The 12,441-nt window shown below is 49.8% G+C and overlaps 1 protein-coding gene across 1 annotated transcript in view; it reads left to right on the top strand.

Moving 5' to 3' along the window:
- PMFBP1 (polyamine modulated factor 1 binding protein 1) overlaps positions 1 to 12,441 on the top strand; it is a 1,903,249-nt gene that overhangs the window by 803,090 nt on the left and 1,087,718 nt on the right. The window contains exon 20 of the mRNA XM_086945556.1: positions 575 to 658. Within this exon, the coding sequence (XP_086801682.1) occupies positions 575 to 658 (84 nt within the window). The remainder of the gene's footprint in view (positions 1 to 574; positions 659 to 12,441) is intronic.

Here is a 12,441-nt window from a genome sequence, read left to right as displayed (position 1 = left end):
AACTCATTTCTTTTCCCTGAGCTGTACATGCTCAACTATATAGTGTTCATCAGATAGTACCAGCTTTTTCCATAGGATTGATCAGGTTGGCACCCTCTGCCAAATAGCTGCTTGCAAAAATATCCCATATCCCTCAATTTTGAGTTCATGTTTGAATGTGTGTTTCCCTTTCTTTGCTTTTGTCTTGGTGGAAAACAGGTACCTAAAACGTTTTGTCTTTCTGGTAATCAAAACAGTTGGTTAGAAATTGATACTTTGATAATTTAGTGGATGCAAAAACTAGAAAATATGAGTAAAAATTGTGAAAATTATGATGAAAATGATGGGAAGGAATGGAGATGGTCGGTAAAAAAAAGAGGCAAAACCCACACATTTATGGCTTTTAGTGGATTGCTTCTAGCGAAAGAGAAAGAAACAGACAAGCTGGATGAAAGAGTAAAGCAATTGAAGCAGTCGTTGAGCACTAGAGAATGGAAGAATGGTAATTCTAGTTTGTATAAATGAGCAAGCAAAGATAGATAAACACGTTATATAAAGTGATGGTATAATAAGACCTATTCTTGCACCTTCCCAGGTCAAGAGAAGAGAAGATGCTGTTGCTCTCCACCAGCAAGATGTGGCATTACTACAGGACCAGCAGTCGATCTGTCGGACACAGGTGAGTATAGGCAATTGAAACATTCATTAGTGTCATCCTACCAACAGCATGGGCTAGCAGACATTAGGACAGAGCTCTCTGGGCTCAAACAAAATCCTCATTTTATCCCAGAAGCACTTCACCTTCCCTGACAGACTAGAACCATAAAATAATGGATAAAAAGACAACTCCTGTTCTTTAGGGCTCGAGCACTTCAGACTTGAGCATGGCTTCTACTGATTTTTCTTCCTCTTAAGTAGGAACCATGCCACATTTCTGCAACCATTCGGGTCCTTAGAAAGAGGTACCAACATACAGAGAACTGTGAAGTACTGAAGCTTTTAAAAAAAAAATAAAGTATAGTCTGCTCACTTACTATGGATTTTATCTTGAGACAAAGCCATTGTTTGGTGTCTCCAAAGAAAAATAAAACGGCTGTAGGTTTTGTCCGCATGTTTAGCTTTTATTGATGTTTTCTTGCAAGTATAGTGGAGATAAGTGAACATTGATGTTCTAAAGAACCTGGATCAAATCTTTGTCTTTCACACTGCGGCCACTCCCACACCAACATATCATATTTAGGTCCTTGTGCTTGCCTCTTCTACCTTGAGGGCCGCACCTGAGAGCGAACAAGCCTTCTGGTGCAGTGGTTTCCTGAATGCCATATGTAAGAGAGTAGGGTCTGCAATCCTATGGTCACCCCAGATTTTTGCTTTTTGCTTCACTGGTTTACGACTTTCCCTGGCTGTGGGCCTGCTAATCAGACCCACAACCTAGCTGTTCTCTCTCTAAATTGACATCCATGTACTTTAGGTGCATTTACCAATTGGTATTGGGTCACTCTTGTAAGTCCTTGTACAGTGTACCATAGGTACCCAGGGCATAGTGCACCCAAGGCCTACCAGGGGCTGCAGCTTGTATATGTTAGATACATAAACAAGGAGAATCCTACTAACAGTGACTAAGGGAAGTGTTACCCACAGGAGTGTGGGAGCACTTAGTGTTTTGTAAAATACCCCTCACACACCAAAAGGCCCCTTGGTGTCATGCTTCACTAATTTGTAACTTTAAAGTTTTGTGTTAGTAACAAAAAGTGAAAAAAATATTTTTTAAGTGTATAAAAATTATATAGGCTATAATATGCCTACAGCGGTTTTTTGCTAAGGTTACATGCAAAGCTTTCTTGGGCCTGTCTGGTTACTATAGGGAATTTGTCAGAAATTATGGGACCATTGTGACCCCACTTAATGACCTGACAAGCAAGAAAATGCCAAAGAAAGGTCAGTGGACAGTTAGCTGTCAAAAGGCATTCGATGACCTGAAGCAGGCCATGCGTACTGCACCTATTCTCAAGAGTCCAGACTACTCCAAAACGTTCATTGTCCAAACAGATGCTTCTGAGTTGGGTGTGGGAGCTGTTCTATCTCAACTGAATAATGATGGTCATGACCAGCCCGTTGCTTTTATAAGTAGAAGACTGACCCCTAGAGAGAAACGTTGGTCAGCTATTGAGAGGGAGGCCTTTGCTGTGGTTTGGGCCCTGAAGAAGTTGAGGCCATACTTATTTGGAACTCACTTCAAGATTCAGACAGACCAAAAGCCCCTCTTGTTGCTAAATCAAATGAAGGGTGAAAACCCCAAACTTCTTAGGTGGTCCATTTCCCTACAGGGGATGGACTTTACAGTGGAGCACAGACCAGTGACTGACCATGGCAATGTAGATGGTCTCTCCAGGTATTTCCACTTAGAACAGGAAGACTCACTTGGTCAAGGTTAGTTTAATGTCCCTAAGTTTTTTTTTTTTTTGGGGGGGGGGTTATGTAGGAGAGTAGGGTCTGCAATCCTATGGTCACCCCAGATTTTAGTTTTTTGCTTCACTGGCTTACGACTTTCCCTGTCTGTGGCCTGCTAATCAGACCCACAGCCTAGCTGTTCTCTCTCTAAATTGACATCCATGTACTTTAGTTGCATTTACCAATTGGTATTGGGTCACTCTTGTAAGTCCTTGTACAGTGTACCATAGGTACCCAGGGCATAAGTGCACCCAAGGCCTACCAGGGGCTGCAGCATGTATTGTGCCACCCCTGGCTGGTCATCTAAACTGGCGACGGGAGTAGCATTCCACCCTTTTAGAGGGACACGACATGTATGTAACTGTGAACCCCGGTTAAAGTTAACTCGAGCCTCAGCATCACAAAATGGATGCTGCCGCCACAGACACAAGTCTGACCTCCTGCTGCTGGGAGTCCTTCCAGCGAGGGAGGCCTGGACAAAGGGTTTCCTGCCTTGGGAGGTGCGAGCACCACCCCAGACAGGATTTTGTGTACTGAGGTAGGACAGGCTTAAAGGAATGAGATATGCCTGGGGCACACAAGATGTCCCTGTGCATACCCCCGTTCAAACCAGTTGCTGGGGCACTCCAGCCCCAGTTCTGGCATGAAACCGGACAAAGGAAACCACCCCCCTTCCTGGTCCCACCCATAGGAGGGACCTAGTCGCAGTACAGCCCCCTTTAGGAGAATAAAGGTAGGAGCTGGTCCCATTCCAAATCAGATCAATCCTGATTTGAAACTACAAAGAAGAAACTCTGGACTTCAACGTTCTGCTCCACAGAAGACTGAAGAAATCTCCCTTGTGGCCAATGAGTGACCACCCTGCATCTGCAGGCACCATCAAGCGTCCTAGCGGTTCACTTTGTCGTCCTTCCTGCCGGAACCAGACTTCAGAGCCTGACGAGATCCGCACTTCCAGACCTCTCCGACCTCTACCTACATCTGCAGCCCAGCTGAGATCCGTGGGTGTGACGAGACACGTGGAACCGGCCATCTTGGAGAAACTGCACTTCGCTTCCAGCACGACTTCAGAGGGATCCTCGAGAAAGTGCTTTGGGGATTGAGAAGCCCCAGCCCTGAGCAGCTCCAGCACAGAAGACCAGCCCTCCAGCATCCACGAGATCTGTGTGGGGCCCTTTTGCTTGATTGCTGCTCGCCGTGTTGTCTGGTCACTTGCCGGCTGGCTAGTGGCCTCCTAGACGACGATCCACGAAATCTACACCGCTGGTCTGGTTGCTACAGACTGGCCCTTGCTTCCCTGTAAAGGAGAAGCACCCCGGACCTGACGCCATCTTCCATCACCGCGTGGGTTGCCTTTGCCAAGGCCTGTTGACTCCGAATCCGGATCCGACACCTCCGACAGCGAGAGCCTGCGTGGGTCAGCTCGTGCCTCCATCCTGGTCGTCGAAGACACCTCCTGGTCCATGTGGCTTCAGAGTCAAGCGTCTACTCTTCACTTGATCGCGACGACAGCCTTTGGTTCCTTCCTGGTTCCACTCCGGTCACTGACTAGTGACTTTGAACATTGTCCCCTCTGCTTTCAGGTCTCCATCTTCCTCGATCCACCCTTGGATCGCACCAGACATCTTCCTCCTGCTTGCCTGCAGCATATTTCTTCAAGGCTCCATAGACTTCAACGCGGAAACCCGACACACGTTCACACCTATGCACCCGCAGCCCGTGGGTGAGGTAATGAGAGCATTTCGGTGCTCACGGGTAGATAAACTCTCCTAGTGTCCAGGTATCTTGTTGTTTTAGTCGTAACCAGTCAGAACTGTCCGTACTCACCTTTTTCGTAACTTGTACTGTCCATTGACTTTGTCCCGCATCTCGCGTGTGAGTTCACACTCTGCACACGCGTCCCGTGGGCCTCCTGTCCCTTACCTAAGGTTAGGGTTGTGTAGTCCCAGCGATCCTATAGCCTCTGGACAGCTCCATTCCTTCTCTCGATTTCCTTATACCATTTACTTAGTATATGGTTTGTCGTGCCCCTAGGGCACCATTGTAATTTGTGCAACTTAACGTATTTTTCTTAAGAGTCTTGTCATGTGCTTAGCCCTCTGATCTCATAAAGAGTTCAGAGGTGTTTTGTTAGTAATAAATATCTTGTTTATTTTCATAACAACCTGTGTGGTGTCCTTTCATTTGGTATTCAAGGGGTTATATGTGGTAAAACAGCTGGCTTCACATGCCAAAAGAGTTTAGCCTAAGACTGCTTTGTCCATGCTACCATTAGGATAGCTGGTCTATAAGGTTGACTTACAACCAATCACCATAAGTGTTGTTTGGACTGATACACGGTGATCACTAGAATTAGTGAGCATCATATATCAGGCCAACTTCTCACACCATATGACAGTGTTGTTTCATTCTGTGTCTGGTTCTCTTAATTCTGATTGCTTTCCCTTACAGCCAGTTACTGTTCTGCGTTTGCTAATTCTCCCCATGGTAAAGTAACACACCCTGAAGGAAGGGCTGGAGAGTATCCGCATCAGTCGAGTAGGATGATGAGTAGTCACAATCTTTACTACTGCAATTGCAGGAAGAAGACTGAAGACACATAGGAGTTTGACATGACCTCTTGAAATGCATTCATATTGATAGTTCTCTTCCAGGTGATCCTCATCAATAGTCATAAGCACTGAATATTACCGCCCATGTGTGAGACCCCGGAAACAATATAAAAATATATATGTAAAAACACATATATCTCGCTCCCTATATATGTACGTTCATATATTATTTTTATCACACCAATGCAGCCTCAAAACCAAAGGCTAGACAATGTAAACACTTATATATATATATACAGCAATTAGTAAGGAACAAAAAACACATTAGGTCAACTAGTCCTTGAACTTTGTGTTTTAATGAGTAAAACCACTCATAAATCCTGAAAATTGCCCATAAAAGACATTGTCAGCCATAAGCTTCATTGAGAAGCAATAACACAGAAACTGAAAGCATTTTCAGCTAAAAACTGGCACCGTGCCTTTAAGGCAGCCATGACCCCAGGCTTCCCATCATGCCTCAGGGGTGACATTTAGGTCAGTTTTTCTTTCCGGCTCCTTCTGTCAGGACCCTGTCAAACACCTTTTTTTGACTTTCTGCCAGAAATTCTTGGTGATTTACTTCAATTTTTGTATTCACTCGACGTTTTTTTGCCTTAGAGAGATAGTGCTGCCTTTTTCGTGTTAAAAAAGGTACAATTTTTGTCAAAATGCCTTCGCTTTTTGACTCCTGCCCTTCCTGTGGGAAGAAAAAGGCTTTGCCTGATACACATCCTGTGTGTATCCTCTGTCTTCCTGACACACATTCTGCAGGAAATTGTGATCACTGCAAGTCCTTGTCAAGGAGAACTCTCAAGGAAAGAGAAATAATTCAAATTCATGGACTTTCTGAGAGAGGTAGGTCTCCAAAGAGACAGAAAAAGCAGAGGACGCAGTCGACGTCGAGAGATGTCCCGACTTGCTCTCCTTCGGCGTCTGGATCGGCTTCGAAGGTTCCACCGACGACGAGTCAACTCCTCTCGACGGTGAAGACTTCGACGTCGAGAGTCAAGGTAACTCCGCTGCCGTCAACCGGGCGACGTGCAGAGTCAAGAGAGATGTCTCCGTTGGAGCAGAGGAGCTCGACGCCGAAACCTCCAGAGTCGAAGCCTCAGGTCCAGTCTTCGACGTCGCAGCCTCCGTCGACGCCTAGTCATCGGCGTTCGACGTCGAGCCATCCTCCGTCGGCGTCCAGTCATCGACGCTCGATGTCGAGGCTCCCTCCGTCGCCGTCCCATCATTGACGCTCGACGTCGAGGCACTCTCTGTCGCCGCCAGGACATTGGCGTTCGACGTCGAGACATCCATCGAAGTCCAGTCGAGGGCATTCAGCGTCGAAACACCCTTTGTCTGCGTCAAGCTATCGACGCTCGATGTCGAGAAGGCCTCCGTCGATGTCGCCTCACTGGCGTTCGACGTCAAGACAGATGTCGTCGAGGCAAGGGTCTCCAGTACAATCCCAGCAGTATCAGCCAGCAGTGGCGCAGCAGACCAAGACGTCAAGTTGTCCGGTTCCGTCTCCAGGTCATGGGCCTCGATCGCAGAGGTCTCCAAGATCAGCCTCAGCTGCGGAAGGCGTACAGGGCTCTCCAGTGAGCGTCAGTCGCTCTACCAAGCGGAAGAGAACACCAGAACACCGTGGTTCTCAGAGTTGCCCGAGATCCCCGGCGTCTCCTGTGAGCCTTTCTTCATCCTCCTCAGGCTCCTCTCCTGTTCGTCTAGGTGGATCACCGGATGTAGTCATTTATTCATCCGACAGCGAGGGATCGAGGCGTTCTCCTGCACATCCCCTGCATGGACAACAGGTTATAACACCTTCTGCACGCTCCCCAGTGAGGGACACCGCACAGAAGTCGCTCAGGCTGTCTTCAAGATGGTATAGGCCTCTACACCACTGGGCTACAGACTAGGATGCAAGAGCCTATCTCCAGGCCTAGAGAACGGTCACGCTCTCCGGTGAGGCCCAGAGAAAGATCACGCTCCCCGGCGCGGCAAGGTCAAGCTCCAGGGTGCGGTCCACCAGGCGAAGAACAAGATCTAGGAGCAGGAGGAGAGAACGAAGATCTCCAACTCCATCTTCTTCTCCTACACACTCTCATAGGGACTACTCGCCTACTTTGACGGACTCTCTGTAGGAGAGTAGGGTCTGCTTCCTATGGTCACCCCCACATTTGCTTTTGCTTTACTGGTTTTCGACTTAGATGTGGCTGTGGGCCTGCTATTCTGATAGATACATCTGCCGTGTGGATTCCTCACCTTGTGAATATCCCCCTTGCGTCAGCAACGTTCGGAAATTTTCTTCGCAGCACGCCGTCGTGGGCGACGTCACAGGAGCACGGCATCGCGCGCGACTCCGTCTGACGTCACCGACCCCATAATAGGCCCACGCCGGCGTGATGACGTCAGTTCCCTTTTTTCCGCGTCTCCGACGCTAACGGTTTTCGGGATCTTCAGCGATACCTAGTATCTTTCTAACTAATATTTGTCACTGTTTTCTCTCTTGCGACTTTGTTCCTCTCCGGAGATGTCGTCGAGGAAAACAGGCTTTAAGCCATGTAGGTCTTGTGTCCGCATGATGTCTATCACGGACCCGCATAAGGATTGTTTGTGGTGTCTTGGATCAGGCCACGACGTCAAGAACTGCGAGTCCTGTTTCAAGATGAATCCGAAGGCGCTTCGGGAGCGTGAAGCAAAGTTGCTCTTGGCGAAGGTGAAAAAGGACTCTGGGCGGCTTTCGAGATCTACGTCACGGAGATCGAAGTCGAAGCAGAGGTCTCGGTCGAGGTCGAGATCGGCGTCGAGGTCCAGAGCAGGTTCGAGGTCTGGTGACGACTCGAGGTCCAAGGCGAAGTCGAAGTCCAGGGAAAGATCTAGGTCTAGATCTAAGTCGGCTTCCGGGCATGCTTCGAGCTCTTCGAGGAGAAAACATAAGAGGAGGAAGCACAGCTCGAGACATCATTCGGGGAAGGATTCCTCTGACTCGAAGAGAAAGTCTCACAGGCACCGTAAGGACTTTGTCTCTCCTTCACCTGCTTTGTCAAGAGTGGGTTCTCCGGCGCCGGAGCCGGAGCCGGACCCGGAGCCGGTTTCCTCGGAGCATGAAGAAGAGGAGGTGACCCAAGAACCGGCTTCGGCGGAGACTCCTGTGAATCCAGAAGGTCAGGGTGAGGATGTGTCGGGTCGGCCTCCATTGCAACATCCGGTAGGTCCGTACCCTTCCTTCCCTGGTCCTGGGCAGGATCCCTCGCATTTTCTCAATGCGATGTTTGGAGTGTATTCTAGGGCGATGTACCCCGCTGGAGCGCCTGGTGGCCCCATGGGTCCGTTATCGTACAACCTGGGTATTCCTCAGTCGTATGCCCCTGCTCCATTTATGCCTTTCATGCCGGCGCCTGTTTCACCTTGGCTCGGTACGGCTCCACCGAGGTCCACGACTCCGCGTGCGGCTTCGCCGACTCCGGATCGACCTCGCAGTCGAGATCGAGGTGCCACTCCTGTTCTTGACTCTCGTCCTTCTGCTTCGGTTCCTCGAGCGACGTCGGAACCGGCTCCGTCGGAGTCGTTACCGGATCCGTCGACTTCGATTCGAATGGAGTGGTCGAGGCGAAGAGCTCAGCGTCTCCTCGAGCAAAAGGATGATGAGAGTTCAGATGTGGAGGAAGGCGAGCTTCCTGATCATGGTGATGACTTCGAAGAGCTTCGGGATGCTAGTGGTCTGGAACTCTCTCCCGAGTGGGGTCTGCCTTCGACTTCTGATGCACCATCAAGGGACGTGGCTCCTTATCACGTGGTTATTAGGAAGGCTGCTGAGCTTCTTAACTTAAAGCTGCCCACGGTGGAGTACAAGCCCAACATTCTCACGGAAGTCCTGCATTCTCCATCCTCTATTGTGGAGCCAACTTTGCCGTTTACTGATGCCTTGTCAGATCCAATTAGGGAAATTTGGAAGAGGCCGTTGTCTGCTCCTGCAGTTTCAAGGGTTATTGCAAGGCGCTATAGGGTGGCTCCTGATGACCCTGCATTTCTTTCTACGCATCCGTCTCCGGAAAGTCTTGTGGTTCAGGCGGCTTGTTCTAATAGGGCGGCAGGCTCCTTCCCTCAAGTGCCTGCTGACAAAGAGGCTAAAAAAGTGGATCAGGCTGCGAAGAAGACTTTCTCTTCTGGGAGCATGGCTCTAAAGTCGTCAAATGCCACTTGCCTTCTGGGTAGATATGTGCACGCGCTGATGGACTCAGTGAAGCAGCTGTCACCAAAACTTCCTGAGGAGGATAGAAAGAACTTTAATGAAGTCATCTCTGACACTCAGGCTGCGGCCCGCATGGTCATCCAAAGCGGCATGGACACTGTGGATTCAGTTGCCAGAATTATGGGCTCATCCATTGCAACTAGGAGAGCCGCATGGTTAAAGTCATCTGACTTCTCAGCGGATGTACAATCTACTTTGTTGGACTTACCCTTTGAAGGATCTGGCCTTTTTGGTAAGAAGGCAGATGTGGCCTTGGAAAGGTTTAAAGACAGCCGTGCCACTGCAAGATCGTTGGGTCTGCAGATGAGAGGGTCTGCAGCCAGAAAATTCAAGGGTTTTGGAAAATCTTCCTTTCGTCCCTTCAAGCAGGGCCAACAACAGCAGCAGCAGCAGAACCCTCTATACAAGTCCTATAGAGGTAGACAGAGGGGTCGTGGTCGTGGACGTCAAGTCTCCTCTTCCTCCACTTCCTCCAATAATGCCCAACCCCCACCCGCATCAGCAAAGCAGCCCTAGATCCACCATTCTGGATCATGTAGGGCCAGTAGGGGGTCGGCTTACTCACTTTCTACGAGATTGGGAATCGGTTACATCAGATCTTTGGGTTCTCAATCTCGTAGAGAATGGGTATGCACTTCCTTTTCAGGAGTTCCCTCCCAATTACCCTCCTTGCCAAGGTTATTGCTCGGAGGACCACCTGCTTCTCCTGCAGGAGGAAGTCCTGGCTCTGTTTCGAAAGGGAGCGATAGAGGTGGTTCCAGAGCAGGAGAGGGGTCAAGGGTGCTACTCCCGGTATTTCTTGATTCCCAAGAAGGATGGCAGGCTTCGGCCTATCCTGGATCTCAGGATTTTGAACCTCTATCTCAAACAGGAGAAGTTCAAAATGCTCACCCTTGCTCAGGTTCTTCTGGCGCTGATGGAAGAAGACTGGATGGTGTCGATCGACTTGCAGGATGCGTATTTTCACATCCCAATCCTGAAGTCGCACAGGAAGTATCTCCGTTTTACGGTGGGATCGCAGCACTATCAGTTTGCGGTCCTCCCGTTTGGACTTACTACTGCGCCTCGAGTTTTCACCAAGGTGATGGCAGTGGTGGCGGCGCATCTCAGGAGGTCAGGGATTCCTGTATTCCCTTATCTAGACGACTGGCTGATCAAAGCAGAGTCGCCGGAGATGGTGCTCCATCATCTGCAGGAGACAACTCAGTTGTTACACAGGTTGGGTTTTTCGATAAACGTACCCAAATCTCACCTGGTGCCCTCCCAGCGCAACCTGTTCATAGGTGCAGTACTGGACACGTCTGTATGTCGTGCATTCCCTCCACCTCAAAGGATTCGCGACATACAGGAAATGATTCCTTTGTTTTACCCTGGAGCGGTCGTTCCAGTCCTGAAGGTCCTTCGTCTGCTCGGTCTGATGGCTTCTTGCATTCTGTTGGTCAGTCATGCACGCTGGCACATGAGGGCGCTCCAGTGGTGCCTCCGCAGGCAGTGGTATCAGCACAACGGAAATCTCAGGGAGTCTGTGAGGATCTCCAGAGAAACTGCAGCGGACCTGTCCTGGTGGGGCGTGGAAGGCAATCTGTCACAGGGAAAGCCTTTTCAGCTACCTCCATCAGTGGCCACAGTGATATCGGATGCATCCACTCTCGGGTGGGGTGCTCATCTGGGGGACCTAGAGATCAAGGGTCTTTGGTCTCCGGAAGAAAGGTTGTTTCACATCAACCTTCTGGAATTGAGGGCGATACGTTTGGCGCTCAAGGCCTTCCTCCCTTCCCTTCGCGGTCGTTCGGTCCAGGTCCTAACGGACAACACGACTGCGATGTGGTACATCAACAAGCAGGGAGGAGTAGGGTCGCAGTGTCTCTGCAGAGAGGCTCTGCGTCTCTGGTCCTGGGTTCAGGACCATCAGATTTGTCTGGTGGCAAATCATCTGGCCGGGGTTCTGAACGTGCGTGCGGACAGTCTCAGTCGGCAGTTTTCTGCCGACCACGAGTGGAGGCTTCACCCGGAGGTTGTTCTCAACATCTTTCGGATGTGGGGGACTCCTCGGGTGGATCTTTTCGCCACTCGCGAGAATGCTCACTGCCCTTCATTCTGCAGTCTCCAGTATCCGATGCAAGGAGCTTTGGGGGACGCGTTTCAGTTGAGTTGGGGAGATCGACTCCTTTACGCGTTTCCCCCCATACCTTTGATTCCTCGGGTTCTGAGGAAGATTCGTCAAGACCGGGCCCAAGTCATTTTGGTCGCCCCGGATTGGCCGAGAAGGGTGTGGTATTCGGACCTACTCCACCTATCCTCTCACCAGCCGCTCCGTCTCCCTCACAGGGCAGACCTCCTCTCTCAGTTGGAGGGGCAGGTTCTACACCCCCACCTCCAGACATTACACCTTCATGCCTGGAGATTGAACGGGGCAACTTGAGTTCTTTTTCTCTCCCGCACGAGGTGGTGGATGTCATTCTCTCTGCCAGGCGTGACACCACTAAGTCCATTTACTCCTATAGGTGGACAAAATTTGTTTCTTGGTGCAGGGAGAGGGATATTGACCCTTTGAGGGCTCATTTGTCTAATATTTTACAGTTTGCCCTTTATCTGGCGCGGCAAGGTTTGGCTGTGTCCACGGTCAAGGGCTATCTTTCGGCCTTATCGGCGTTTCTTTGTTTGCCGGATCAGCCTTCTCTCTTTAAGTCTCCGGTGGTTGTGAGATTCTTGAGGGGTCTTGTGAATATGTTTCCTCCTACCCCTTTTATTATTCCTCAGTGGGATTTGAATCTTGTGCTGACCTTTTTAATGGGTTCTCCCTTCGAACCCTTGCACAAGTGTCCATTGAGGCTTCTCTCTTTTAAAACTATTTTCCTCGTTGCAATCACCTCGGCAAGGAGGGTAAGTGAGCTTCAAGCTCTAAGTTCCAAACCCCCGTTCCTGACCATTCATGCAGAAAGGATGGTTCTTAGGACCAGGGCTGCTTTTCTGCCTAAGGTGGTGACTCCTTTCCATCTTGGGCAGTCCATTACCCTTCCTACCTTCTATCCTCCCCCTCACCCGTCTAAGGAGGAAGAGAGACTGCATCGCCTGGACCCTAAGCGGGCGGTGTCCTTCTATCTGGACAGGACTAAGGACTTCCGGATGGACGACCAGCTGTTTGTTGGCTTTGCTGGCTGCAAGAAGGGCAGAGCG

This window comes from Lissotriton vulgaris, chromosome 12, assembly GCF_964263255.1.
Source record: "Lissotriton vulgaris chromosome 12, aLisVul1.2, whole genome shotgun sequence".
Lineage (NCBI taxonomy): Eukaryota > Metazoa > Chordata > Amphibia > Caudata > Salamandridae > Lissotriton > Lissotriton vulgaris.
Note: the sequence above shows the minus strand (reverse complement) of the source record. Positions and strands in the feature narration are given on the sequence as shown.